This window comes from Corvus kubaryi, unplaced genomic scaffold (assembly GCF_017639235.1).
Source record: "Corvus kubaryi isolate FWS band 111438036 unplaced genomic scaffold, C.kubaryi_AGA036_p1.0 split2-37374, whole genome shotgun sequence".
NCBI classification, from domain to species: domain Eukaryota; kingdom Metazoa; phylum Chordata; class Aves; order Passeriformes; family Corvidae; genus Corvus; species Corvus kubaryi.
The window spans coordinates 3505889-3519082 of NW_024582082.1; the positions used below are offsets into that span (position 1 = coordinate 3505889).

General features: G+C 43.0%; 1 protein-coding gene and 1 long non-coding RNA gene across 2 annotated transcripts in view; one reads left to right on the top strand and one right to left on the bottom strand.

The window, feature by feature from the left end:
- The window catches only part of LOC121658123 (A disintegrin and metalloproteinase with thrombospondin motifs 2-like), a 177625-nt gene extending 168993 nt beyond the window's left edge, over nucleotides 1-8632 (top strand). Inside the window, exon 22 of the mRNA XM_042014622.1 lies at nucleotides 3860-8632. Coding sequence (XP_041870556.1) covers nucleotides 3860-4320 — 461 coding nt within the window. The 3' untranslated portion in view covers nucleotides 4321-8632. The remainder of the gene's footprint in view (nucleotides 1-3859) is intronic.
- Nucleotides 8633-9960: 1328 nt separating this feature from the next.
- Nucleotides 9961-12889, bottom strand: LOC121658124. Its single transcript, XR_006013843.1, has 3 exons — nucleotides 12709-12889; nucleotides 12171-12229; nucleotides 9961-10917 (listed from the first exon to the last, which is right to left on the bottom strand). It is a non-coding gene; the product is annotated as an uncharacterized LOC121658124 (long non-coding RNA).
- Between the last annotated feature and the right edge of the window lie 305 nt (nucleotides 12890-13194).

A 13194-nucleotide genomic window follows, 5' to 3' on the forward strand; every position in this document is an offset into this window, starting at 1 on the left:
TAGTCTGATGAGTGGAAGAATTTTTTCATTCCATTTTCCTTTGTGGTGCTGTTGCTTTCCTCACCCTTGCTGCTCATTTTTTATTCCTGACCCTCACCTTTATGTTTGTGACCCAGGGAGGGCTCACTGGGAAGCAGAAGCTGAGTTTCTGCCGGTCCTTTCCGTGCTGCTCTGATGCCGTCTCTCTCGCCAGACTCCCAGTGGTTGTTTGGTGGGTTTTTTCTCGAGAAAAGCTGCGTTCATTTTTTCCATCGCACAATTTTTGCCAGTTTTGCATATTTTCACTTTAGAAACAATCCCAAAGCAGAACAGGCATGGTCCTTGGTGAAGGTGGCGTGGTGGTGTTTTTCTTAGCGTGGCGGAGGCAATATGATGTTTTCATTGACTACGATGTCTCCAGCTGCTCAGCATGGAGCTGTTTATACTCATTACATCTCTGGTCTTTTTTCACCATGTGCATGTCTGACTTGACTGGTACGGTTGTGTGTGTGTGTGTGTGTGTGTGTGCTCTTAGATGTGTCAACTGGCAAACATAACAGTGTGAACTACTACAGAATTACCTCAATTTTTATTGCTTTTTTTGCTTAGGAGATGAATTTTAGAAAAATGCCTTAACGTTGAAATGTAAATGGCATTAATTTACCAGATCCAGCTTTAAATATGAACAGTACACTGGTACCTTGAGTTAATCTTCATATGGAGTGTTTTTACTTGAATGATAACTATTGGAGGGCAGTAAATTTTATTGGAGGTTAATTTGCACAGTGCATATCCATATCTTCATTGAGACAGGATTGCGGCCTGACTTAATGAAATTTAACTGGCATCCGTGCTTCACCTTCTGTGTTTGTGTTGAGGATTTGGAATTCACAAATCATGAAGTTCTTTGTGACAGTCAGTACCAATAGTAGAAATGTATCAACTGTAAAACTGCAGTCTTGGAGCAAATTACTACCTTATTGCTTTGATCATATTTTTTGGAAAAGTGGCATTTTTGAATCTTTGGGTCGTCAACAGTGTAGCACTTCAAACTTGTCATTATCATGTGATCACATATTTAAATTTTGCTGTTAGTATTTCCTGAAACATGTTAACAATTTACATGACAAGGTGAAAAAGCAAAGACACGTATCTGGCACTGAATACTGTTATGTAAAATAATCGGTGTTTAACTGTATAAATATATTCATGACTGTTACCTTTAAATAGACAATGTTTAGTGATGTTTCAAGAGATGGGTGGCTATAGAGAATGGTGCAATAAGGTATCTGGGCATTGTGCACTATGTCTATATGCACTTTGGTTTATCAGGGATATTTTATTAGTGTTTTGTATGTATTTAACATAATATTAAAGATGTGCCAATTCAGTTTGCTTTTCAATATTTTTTTATGAGACTAATGTGCACCAAAGTGACTGTGAAACTGATTTATTTTTTTCTTACTGATGTTTTGAATATATACTTCCAGTCTGTCATGCATACTGCAAGTAAAAATAAATAAAAGTTCAGCAAATCTGGATATTTTTGTTTGGATAGAGGATCAAAATTTCATTCTGTCATTGAGAAGTTACAGAGTTTATTTATATAACTTATCTGATGTCACTAATCTTATTACATAATGCAGGTTTATTTCCATGTATTGTTAAGCTTGACATTGCATATTTTTGTTAGGAAAAAGGCATTTTTCTAAAGGTGCTCTTACTGATTCTTATAAAGCCAAGAACAGACCTGCCTTGTTAAAACCACATTTAAATATTATATCTGTTGGCTTTTATTATGGAAGCCATTTGGAGGAACGTGCATAAAGGTCATGCAACACAAGGCACAATGTTCAAAGGGGACTCTTACAGGGTATGTAAAAAAATATATATATTAAGCTGTATAGGTACATGTAGGCCTTTGTGTGTAGCTGTGCATGCAGGTATGAACAGTTCCAGCTCTTAAAGGCTGATTTGAAAGGCTCTCCAAAACCAAGGTACTATTCTTAGGTTCCTAAGGAAGGAGTCATTCCTAATCTCCAGCAGCATTTCAGTTTAGCTCTTGAAAAATATGAAAATTAACTGTCAAATTCTAATGTAGGAACTAGAATTTTGTCTTTCTGCAACAAATGCAACAATCAGGGCATAGACACCATGCATGGGAGGTGTTTTCACCTTTCTCAGCCAGCACTAGCATTTTAAAGCAGCAGCACCAGTTGTTAGTGTATTTTAGACTGATATGTTTGCCAATTAAACACACACTAGGCCCTGTTTTGTTAACTGAGGATGAGTGAAGAGGTGGCACCTACGCTTTCTAAGTCCCCTCGGTATCTCTCAACCTGCTCTGCTTCTCTCCTTTGCTGTGAGGGTGCTGACACAAGCCAGTGCTTGTAGCAGGAGGGTGAAATGTGAGCTCCAGGATCAGGCTGACAGCACTGTCTGCCATCGGGTGCACTCTAAATAAAGGTGAGTAATTGGAGTTACTCATCCTTTACTGTAAGAGTAGGTGGAAATGTAGTAAGATCAGGGAGAGAGACACAAGTGATTTCATCTCTGTCTCAGCACTCTGGTCACAGAGAAGGGTGTTTTGTTATTGATGATGCCAAGTGCTGGTCAGTCTGCTTTTCTCCTCAGCCCTCTCTCTCCTCTCCTCCAAACCCTCTGACTCCTCTCAGCGTGGCTGCACGTTGGGATTTTTCCTTCACTGCAGTGCCTGGCTCCATTACTTCATCTTGGAGGCACAGGAGCTGAGGGATGTCTGTGTAGGACAGAGGACAGGCAGCGTTCTCTCCAAGGAGCCTGCTAGACCCTCACCGTCCATTTGCCACCAATTCATGCAGTCCTCTGCCTCCCTTGAGCAGAAATTACAACGGTTTGGGGAATCTCTGAGTAGGCTTCTGTTTATGTTTCTCGGGCAGGAACATTTTGACCACATCACCTTTAATCCCTCAGCCTACAATTTGCCAGCTGCATTTCAGCAAGATCAGGATCTGCCATAACATCTCTATTACAGTGCAGATCGTTGTAACAGCTATCGACAGCTTAAAGCTTATCGAATATTATCTAGAATTCTTTCTCTTTTATTACAGTCATTGACACAAAAATCAGGACTTGTTACTGAGTCTCCCAGTCATTAATGGACTGTCTTGGCTCCATTACTGTGGAGTTTGTTTGTCCAAAAAATATCAGCTCCCTTCTAGGAAGAGGAGAAAATCTCATGGTAAATGCACCACTTTTCTCTCAAACAAGAGACATGTTGAGAAAATGCCGCTGTTTTCAGAGTAGAGGTACCTGGCAACAATATCACTCCAATGGGAGATGGGTGAATTCTGAGGGTTACATGGTACACATCGAAATAGGACTTGACTTTCCTGAGACAGTCCAGATAACTATATGTTACCCCTGACCATGGTTAGCCACTGTTTGGTTGCAGAAAAGCATTAAAATGAGCAAAGAGGGAAAAAATAGATTCCTTAATATAAACCTTGATGACTTTGTGGGAGTTCAATGTAGTTTTAGCAACAACACAGCACAATCAGTGTGTTATGAAGTTTAAATCACAACAGTAACACAATTCATTGTGGCTTCACGGTCTTCAGGGTAGTGCTTCCAGGATGTGAAGGCAAAAATTCAGGTGTTATGATCTAGAGCTTGGATGGGGCTGGTACAAACAGTTCAGATCAGCTTTTGCAGCTCTTGAAGTGAGTTGATTTTTAGGTTGAATATAAGCCTGCTTCTGCTTATAGAAGGCTCATTTGCCAGTTTCCCATCCCACTTTAAATATCAAACCCTCTGCCCACTGCCAAAGCTTCAGCTGTGTTTCTTTTTCTGATTAATGTGAAGATGCTCTTTATTTATCTGTTCCCTTTTTCTCTTGCAGAAGATCATTGTCAAGGAGACAAGTCAATGTTTTGTCGCATGGAAGTTCTCTCCCGTTACTGCTCCATTCCTGGGTACAATAAGCTGTGTTGCAAGTCCTGCAACACATACAGCAACGTAACAGAGGACGGCAATGTAACTGATGCTAATGTAAATAAGAATAATGTCATTGAGGAGGAGCTCCTGACAACCCCCAGCCTTCCCATGGGAGTCTCCACCACACAGTCTACCACCAGCCCTCCTCTGGTTTCCAAAACACGTGCACCCCCTTCCAATGCGACTGAGGAGCACCCAGAAATCAATGCAGTGGATGTTCCCTATAAAGTTGATGGGTTGGATAATGAAGTACCACAGCACAACATCATTACACGGAGGAGGCCTTATGAAAGGACAAGGAATCAAAGAATTCAGGAGCTGATTGCTGAGAAAATGAAAAAAGAGACTCTTAGGAAAATAAACTAAAATGGAAATATGGCACAAACAACATTTTTCTCTTATAGAGATGTTACCAACATCATAGTATTGGCCGTCATAGAGACTAAAAATGGGGAAAAATCAAAGTGGTGCTATGGCAGAGATAGCAAATTCTCAAGCCTACTATAAATGGAAATGACAGATTGTTCCATAAGTGCTAATCTGAACACTTTGATGGCTAGGTTAGGTGTACAGGGTACGGCAGAGTATTAGTGCAATATCCCTACAGTGTCCCACTGAATCCAAACAAACCACATTACTTAGGTCAGGTTAGCAGATTTCTCAGTCATGGGCTCTCTAAAGTCTTCTATGCCTGTGTAAAACTGCTTGGGAATAGTAATAGGAGTTACACTTAGTAAGGAGGAAAGCAGTCCCAAGACATAATAAATCCCTTTAACTCTGACAAGCAGGGGGTCAGCAATCCTGTGATGCTTCTGTGCATTGCACAAACCCTGGCACTAACACAGCCCGCTTCGGGAAGGTTCTTAGGACATGCCAGACTCGGTTTGGCTGGCTCTGCCTCTGTGGTCACAGCTCGGCATGTGCTCATGTAGCTTCCTGAACCAGGACTGTGTTATAAAATACAGAGAAAATTCTGTAGCCGTATATTTATGTGTAAATTAAAAACTGACAAACAGTAGTTTACATACTTCCATAAACAATTTCAAAGGATTCTCCTAAACTTTTGGATACATGTAAGACATTTAGTAGGGTAGATCTGGCCAGCTTGGACTGACAATATCCTAGTCTTTCTGTTTACAATTATCCATATTTTTTATAGTCTTTAAGTTCCTGTAATGCAACAGCCTCAGTGATCATTATTGGTTGGTGCTTTTTTTTATTGGTCTGATTTTTTTTCTACCCACGTTCTGTCTAACTTAAAGATGACTGGATTCTTCTTGTCTTTTCTTTGGTGCTTTGTTAAGACAAACTTTTTTTTTTCCCCTAGATAGGATACAGTTATTTTTGAGGAAGTAATTTTGTTTTATCTTCCTTTCCTTAGGACAGCTTTATTGGTGCAGAAGTGAACAACTGTTTCCTGTGCCCTTACATGAACATACACACACACACACACACACACGTGTCTTCACAGCACCAGGTCTGCTAGAAAACTTTAAGATGTGTAACCTGACAACCCTTTGAGTACCTTTTTTCCCCCTCAGGGTCATCATGGTTTTCATAGGTCATTTTGAATTCCCGGTTGGAGAATAGAAGATGAATTCAGTTTGGCTCTAACACTGCTGAGACAGGGAGCATGGACTGGTTCCTGCAGTGGGTGGCATCTGAGCAGGTTTTTTCCTGGCTTGGATTCTTCCATTTGTTTCTTTGCTGGTAAACCTCCTGCAGAGCCCGGGGCTTCCCTGAAATCCTCTCTTTACCACTAGTAGGTCTGGTGGCTCCAAGTTCAGATTTTCCAGTCTGAGAGGAAGATCTCACCCTCCAGCCTGAGCTGGTTTGAGGAGGCACCAGCAATAAGCCTGTATGTACAGTCACAAAATTATTGGGAATGTGCTGCATTCCCAGCAATGTGTGAGCTCTTCTCTGGCCCAGTTCCTGGCACAGAGCTTCACAGGTATTGCAAGGTGAAGCACATGTGACTCCCTGTGACCCTACCTTCTGCCCTTCACCACCACGACTGAATGAACTGCCCAGTCTTCTCTTCCATATGAGCCATTCCTGCTGGAAAGGAGGCAAGAGCCTGCAGGAACCTCAGGCTTTACAGCACCTGCGTGTGGGACTGTTTTGGCCTGAATTGTGGCCAGAAGTCTTTGAAGCACGAGACCTGGTCTAAGAAAAATACTTCATGGAGATACTAGCCCAAGCAGAGAAGGAATGTTTTCAGCTGGTGTCATGGCACCAAGCGCCCCTTCTTGCACAGGACAGAGGTGATGCACTTCGAGCAGCTCCGGTAGTGCAGGGATGAGAGATACACTGAAGACCATGAAGAATGGGAAGCCCAGCAGGCCTCCTAAGAGTCCAGAGCAGTAGAAAACATCTCCTGGGCCAAGCAGATGTGGCTGCAGATGTGGAAGCAACAGGCAGCACAAGCAAAAATCTGTTCTGGTTTGGAGAACTAAAACTCAGGCTCTGCAGTTTGGCAGCACAGCAGGAAGAGTTCCATCGCAGGCTTTCACTCCTGGGACATGGAGTGTTTTCCTGCAGTCAAAGGGTGATTATCCTTAGTGCCCTGTCCCAGCCCTGCTCCATGGCCTGCCGGCCGTCACACGGCCACGGTGAGCGGGCAAGCCCCGGGAGCCTTGTGCCAAGGGATTTGTGGCTGCCTACAGGCAGGACAAGTTTGAATAACAGTGTAGGGTCAGGTCATGTCTGTGCACAACAGCAATGTCGTAATGAGCACTGAAGGGAAAAAAAACCCCACCATTCTATTTATAAGCAAGCAAGACGTGTCTAAATCAACATCATTCCAGCTGCTGTGCCATGGGAGACATAAGCTGTAGCTGGGCTCGCAGCCTGTAGTCATAGTATTTCTTGCCTTCCACATTTCCTTTACAGAGATGTGGTTAGTATAAAACTCATCTTTTCCCCTTCAAATTAACATCCTTCTAGCTCTGTGGACAATAAAAATAAACCACAACCCCCAGCTTTTTCATGGACTAGAAGCTCATCCAAGCATATGAAACTTAGGGAAAACCCTTACAAACCCAAAGATAGAAAGGGTTGGAGCTGGATTTACGCAGATGGGGAGGTAAAGGTTTGCTGCCTGGAGGGTACCAGTCACCCACTGGGACTTTTTTGAGACCCTTTGCTCCAACCTCCTGAGGTAGCTCATCTAATAGATTCTGTTCTGCCTTAGCTTCTGGAATAGGCTTAGTCAACCAGGCAGTGTGAAGAAATACCACAGGAGGCAGCGCCCACAGCTCAAAAAAAGCATTTTTCCACATAAAGTGGAAAAATGCTGCCTCAGGGAGCAGGAACAGCCTCCTGGAAGGCTGGTCTGGTGCTATGTTAGGTCCAGTGTTCATTAAGGACCCAATGCAATACCTGGTGGCATCTGCATTTTGGAAGGGCTTGTTCCCTTCTCAATCTCACTTTTTGGGATTTGATTTGTTTCTCAGTGGTTTAAATTCTACTGAATATTTCTTTAGCTGTTACTTGGGGAACACTGAACTACTTGAAGCAGCAGCTTCAGGCTACATTGCTCAAGACATTGAGAGGCTGATGCACCACCTCTTTAAGGAGCAGGAGCCAAGAGCTGCCTTCTCCTCACAGTCTTCCTGTATGAGAAGGGGGTAATTTAGGTCTCTTCAGACCGGGAAAGATGCCTTCTTTTCAAGCTGCCATTTGTTCACAAAACACCAAGAAGGTGGTTTTTTTCAGCAGTTCCCCATGAAGGTCATTCCCCAAGAACATGGGAATCACTTCTACTGAAAAACACAATGCAGGGCTCTACTGATAATGAAAAAGCAGTCCCAGACAAAAGGCGGGGGTTTGCTCTCCTGAGCTGATCTCACTTCTGTGTCATGCAGTGGAAAATTTGGTCTTTTTTTGTTTGGTTGGACTTTGACAACTCTTTCATCTTTTCTACAATGCTGTAATTGGGCAAGATCATCATCGCAGTGTATCTTCTGTAACCAGTTTGCTGTTGCCCAGGTGCTGCATTTTCAGACATAAGAAGCATTATTTTAATGTAACCTAATCCCCAGAAGCTAAAACAGGTTTATAAACAAATAATTCCTGCAGAGACCATCTCAGAGATCTGAGAGATAAAGTAATGTGCTCCCATGAAGCAATGGATTTATGATCTAACCACGCAAGTACATAGTTTTCTCAATTGTCATTTTTCTGGTTGTCTAAACTTAAAATCCAACTCACAACCTCTCATGAAAAAAAAAATCCCAAACAAATTCTGGTTGCTTTAGCTTCAGTCATCTGCCATTTTTTCCACCAACATTCCTTTAAAAATTTCTGTTATCTATGATGAATGCATCACTTTTTATATTCATATATCCATTCAATATTTAGAGTCTCACAACATCTCCATAGAATGCTTTCAGATATTCTGAGAATTCTAGAAACGGTGCTTTACCAGTACTCAAAGGGGTTTATGTTTTATTTTATTACATAATGCATTTAATATCTTATTTACTCACCTACAGTGCACAGTATTAGCTATGTTCATCTGAATATCTATATGCAACTTCCATTCACTTACATATGCCTTAACAGAAATTGCAATAAATAGCCATTTCTTGTATATTAAAAATGTATATACAAATTAGAATCTTTAATTTTATAATTTATTAAATTCAAATGTCTGTGTTCTTTTGCAAGAAAAGTGTTTGGCTTTTCCCTGTGCTTTTTTCATTGAGTTGATGTTATGCAGAGATGCTGGAGGATGAAGAATCAGCATCTTCAGATTCAAAACCAATTCAATTTCTACAACTGAATGAAGTGGGATTGGGATACACTTGCTGCTAAAGTCCTACATCCTTGTTACAACATCCATCATCCTAGGCTAAATATCATAAAGTCATTGGACCAAAACCTCTGCTGATAACTGCACAGAAATTAATCAAACTCACTTAAACCTGCTTGAGGCCCAAATCCATCCTGGTCCATATATCATCTCTTTAAAAAGCTCAGTTATTTGGGCTTCTATTCAGGACTGATGAGCAAATTCTGCTTTGCATGTCCTATTGATAAAGTAATTGCTCCTTTCCATAAAATTCTTTTGCACACATTCTCCTGCCGTATCCTGCACACTTGTAGCCAGGTTCCCTTTAAAGCATAATTGACTCTTTCCCATCTAATTGAAGTTTGTTGCTTGAGGATTTGAAAGATCCCTGCTTACTATGATTATTCAGGGAGCACCATGCAGTGCATCCAAGTCCAGCATTCTTTAATCAGGTAACAAGCCACCTCAACATTTTCCACCTGGAAAAGTAATTTACATACTTAAATGCCCTGATAAAACAGTGGACCAGCCCAAACCTGGGGTTCATTTACTGTGATAATTCATGCAGCATTTACAGCTGTGACAAGGGTTATATTTAATTGCCTTTTGCTTTCATAGATGTTAAGATTTTTAGGGTGGCCGTGGCAAAGGGTCTCACGTCTGCACCCCAGACACAAGAGACACCAAGGTGGGTTCAGTCATGTCCAACACCTCTCCTTCCCCCCAGCCTTGCTCTCTCTCTCTCTCTAAAATGCCAAAAGATGATGCCCACAGGAGGCCTTCTCTTCTTTTCCTGGCCTACATCAGCTTTTTAGCCCTTTTCACCATCATCTGGCTCTGAGGAAAAATGAAGAAAAGGCAGCTCAAGGAGGAGTTTCAGGCCAGGAAAGCAGTTAATCAGGTTATTCTTACACCAGGCAGAAGGCAGCTCCTTCAAAGTGTTATGCAAATTTGACTGCTCCTTCCCACACTGAGGGGGACACAGGATGATTTCCAGCCTCCCACCCCATGTTCTGGCTCAACACTTGGTTTTGCTCACAGGGGTCAACAAATGCTGCTGAGCCTTCCTGGGAGATGAGTACCTGGAAACCCCACTAGGGCTCTGTGTGGGCATGTGGATGTGCGTGTGTGTGCATTGCTCACCTTTGCTCTCCCCTTGCTCCCTTCCCACCACCCTCCCCAGTCCCTCCTCCTTTAGCAACTTCCCGAAGCCGAGCAGGGACCGAAGTGATGGAGCCGCAGAACCGCACCAAGCACAAGCAGCACTTCTGAAATCTCATTACAGGAAGGAGCAGAGCAGGATGACACATGTGGGAGAAACCTTATCCTAGTTAATCTGCGGGGGTTTATGCTTCATCAGCAGAGTGCTCTCTCCAGCATCCGCCCAGCGATGAAGCTGAACCGTGGCAGCCCCAGCAGCACCAGGGTTCCCAGCAGGCCTGGGATGCTTCACCTCTCAGTTGCAGTATCTGGTGGAGTCACCACTAGATGGTGGCACGGCACAAGAAGTACGATCATGAAACAGCTGCTGGACTGTGATCCCAGCCTGAAAAATCCCTTAATCTGGTGAGATGTGCTCAGGAGGGGCCAGATGGAGTAAAACCCACTCGGCTCAGTCCCCACTGCAGTGTGGATGTAGTCGAAGATGCTGCTGTGCTGCTGTCATGCCCTGACAGTGGCTGGGGGCTGAAGAACGAGCAGGGATCCTGCAGGAGAGAAACACAGACAGCAGCAGCAGCGGAGACATAGAGTCATGAACAATCCCACCACTCAAACCACTGAAAATAGTTAAAGAATAAGTTGTTTTCTGGGGCTGTTATTTCTTAGGGCATCTAAACACATCCCAGCTACTCTGAAAAGAAGAAAGTTTAGAGGCCAGTAACATTACAGGGGGTTCCACTGATGGTTGTCATTTAATTTTTTAAAATTTCTTATTAAAGAAACACAACAGCTATGGAAAGACAAACCTGTTTTAGGTGAACTGGGCTGCTGGAAGGACAGGGGGTTTCATGTGACCCCAGGCAGGAGAAGGCTTTCAAGTGACGGCAGTGCTGCCCTCACTGAGCCCTGCAACAATCCACAGTGCTCAGCTCTCCAGCCTCCTCGCGTGGTGTGTCCAAAAGGGACCAGTCGACACCAGTGTTCAGGCACTTTGGGATATGTATCATCTAAAATGATGTATGAAAAATGCATCCATGTAAAGATACAATATAATCATAGGCAGATCAGTAATAACAGAAATAAAATAGTTTATATTATTTTAAATAAATAGTCTGGGCCAGATTCCCAGGGGAAGTTGCCAGCGAGTTGCCACCATGGTTTGCACTTCTGAAACTTCAAAGTATTTTAAGAAAAGTCTGCACTGGCACAGAGCTCTCTCTGTCTGCTGGTCATGACCAACCACTGCCAATGGAGCCATGACACTGGCATGGCCTAGAAACTCCCAGGGAAAGTTCCCAGGAGTCATTTTCCAACTTAATTGAACTCCCAGTGAAGCAAAGTGCCTAAATCCCTCTGAGCCTTTGCAAAGGCTCCTGGCAGGACTCCACCCATGTTCCCAGTGGGATGGAGAGCTCAGTTCCTGCAAACAAGCCTTGTGCCAATGTGCTGCAGTCACCCAGCCCTCACAGCAAATGGTTCCTCACCTGCAAAAGGCAAGAAATAGCCAGGAACTTATGGAAAATCTGTGTGCATCAGTGACAGTGTTGGCACATGTAGCCACCACCAGTTGCTGTGTGAGCTGCAGTCAAGGCAACAGCTGTGGGTGCATTTCCAACCCAGCTCTAGTTAATAAGAAAACAGCTCATTAATATTTCATGGAAGTATCTTCACTGGTACCATAGTAGCTGCTTGCTGTAATGCACGGGAGGTTAATCGGCTGGGGGATGTAATTAGAGAACACAAATCCTCTGGAATCTGGCACAAACCAGGTCAAAACATTTTCCTTTCCTATACTTCTAATGAAAAACATAGAAACACAGAATCACAGAATGCTTGGGGATGGAAGGGACCTTAGAGACCACCTCATTCCACCCCCCTGCCATGGGCAGGGACAACTTCCACTAGATCAGGTTGCTCCAAACCAACCTGGCCTTGAACACTTCCAGGAATGTGGCACCCACAACCTCTCTGGGCAACCTGTGCCTCACCACACACACAATAAAGAATTTCTTCATTATTTAAATCTTTCCTCTATTAGTTTAAAACTGTTCCTCCTTGTCCCATTCAATATCTGCCATGTAAAAAGTCCCTCTCCCACATGCAAGAGAGGAGCAGCTCTTCCAGGTTGTTGATGCACCTTCAAGAAGGACCTGCACTGAGGTGTGGAGATGCTCAGTGTCATGTTAACCCTGTCCCCCATCCCTGGAAAGAGCCAACAAGCTTCAAAAATGCCCAGAGGAGAGTCACCTGTTACACTTACCCAGTTCTGCTAAACTGTGTGGATTTCCCAAAAACTGGAAGCATTCCAAAAAGAAAAACCTAACAGACAGAAAACCAAACCAAAAAGTAACTGTCAGCATTTATATCTCAGACACTCAACCAAGCCCTGCAGAACTAGCAACTGCTGTTTTCCTCTGCAGCTCAGGCACTGCTGCTGTTGCTGTTTTCTTTTGCCATTAATCCCATTTGGTGACAGTTTTTATGCCCCCAGGAATGCTGATTCACTGCACTGTTGGGGAGTATAAGTACAGGAAACCAGGATGACTTATCCAGAACCATCTTCACAAGTGCTTGGAAGAAACCTATGGCAGTCTTGCAACAAGCATTCAAAGTTGCACCTTATTTCTTCTAAATTAAGATTTTTTGAGGACGCAGCTGATGACAGAGGAAACCAAATGGCTGCGGTTGAGGAAAAAAAAAAAAAGGTATATTATATTTGTCCCTCCCACCTGGCAAGTTCTATTCATTTCATCAGACCTTCAAGAAGGAGGCAACTCCAGCAGGAAGGAAGAACTTACCAGGGCAGAGGAACCATCTTGAAGACTCTTTTTAAAGAGAATGTATCCATGCACATCTGCACATGTGGAATTTGTTTCCAGATCAGTGCTCTTCCTCACAAAATGTTTTTTCCAAGCTCCATACTGCAGCTGCTTAGCATAGCTGGTGCCTGAGGAGTTTTTTCCTTTCGATGGTAATTACATTTCCTGCAAGCAAGAAGGAAAAATTGAAGCTCTAAGTTGCTACAGCATGATTCCAGCTGATCACTGCTGCTAGTGAACTTAAAGCATGAAGGTTGTGGGTCATTCCATCTAAATTCAGCTGTTTGGCACCAGAAGTTCAGACAAACAGCTTGAGCTTACACACCTGTCATATTGAAATGCTAAGCAATGGTTATTTCCAGAAAAAAAATAATCTGCTTGGAACCATATCCTGAAGGGATGCAAAAGTGTGTTGAGCTGCTTATTTCCTTTTACTGGAGATAAAGAAAAAACCTGAATGAGGAA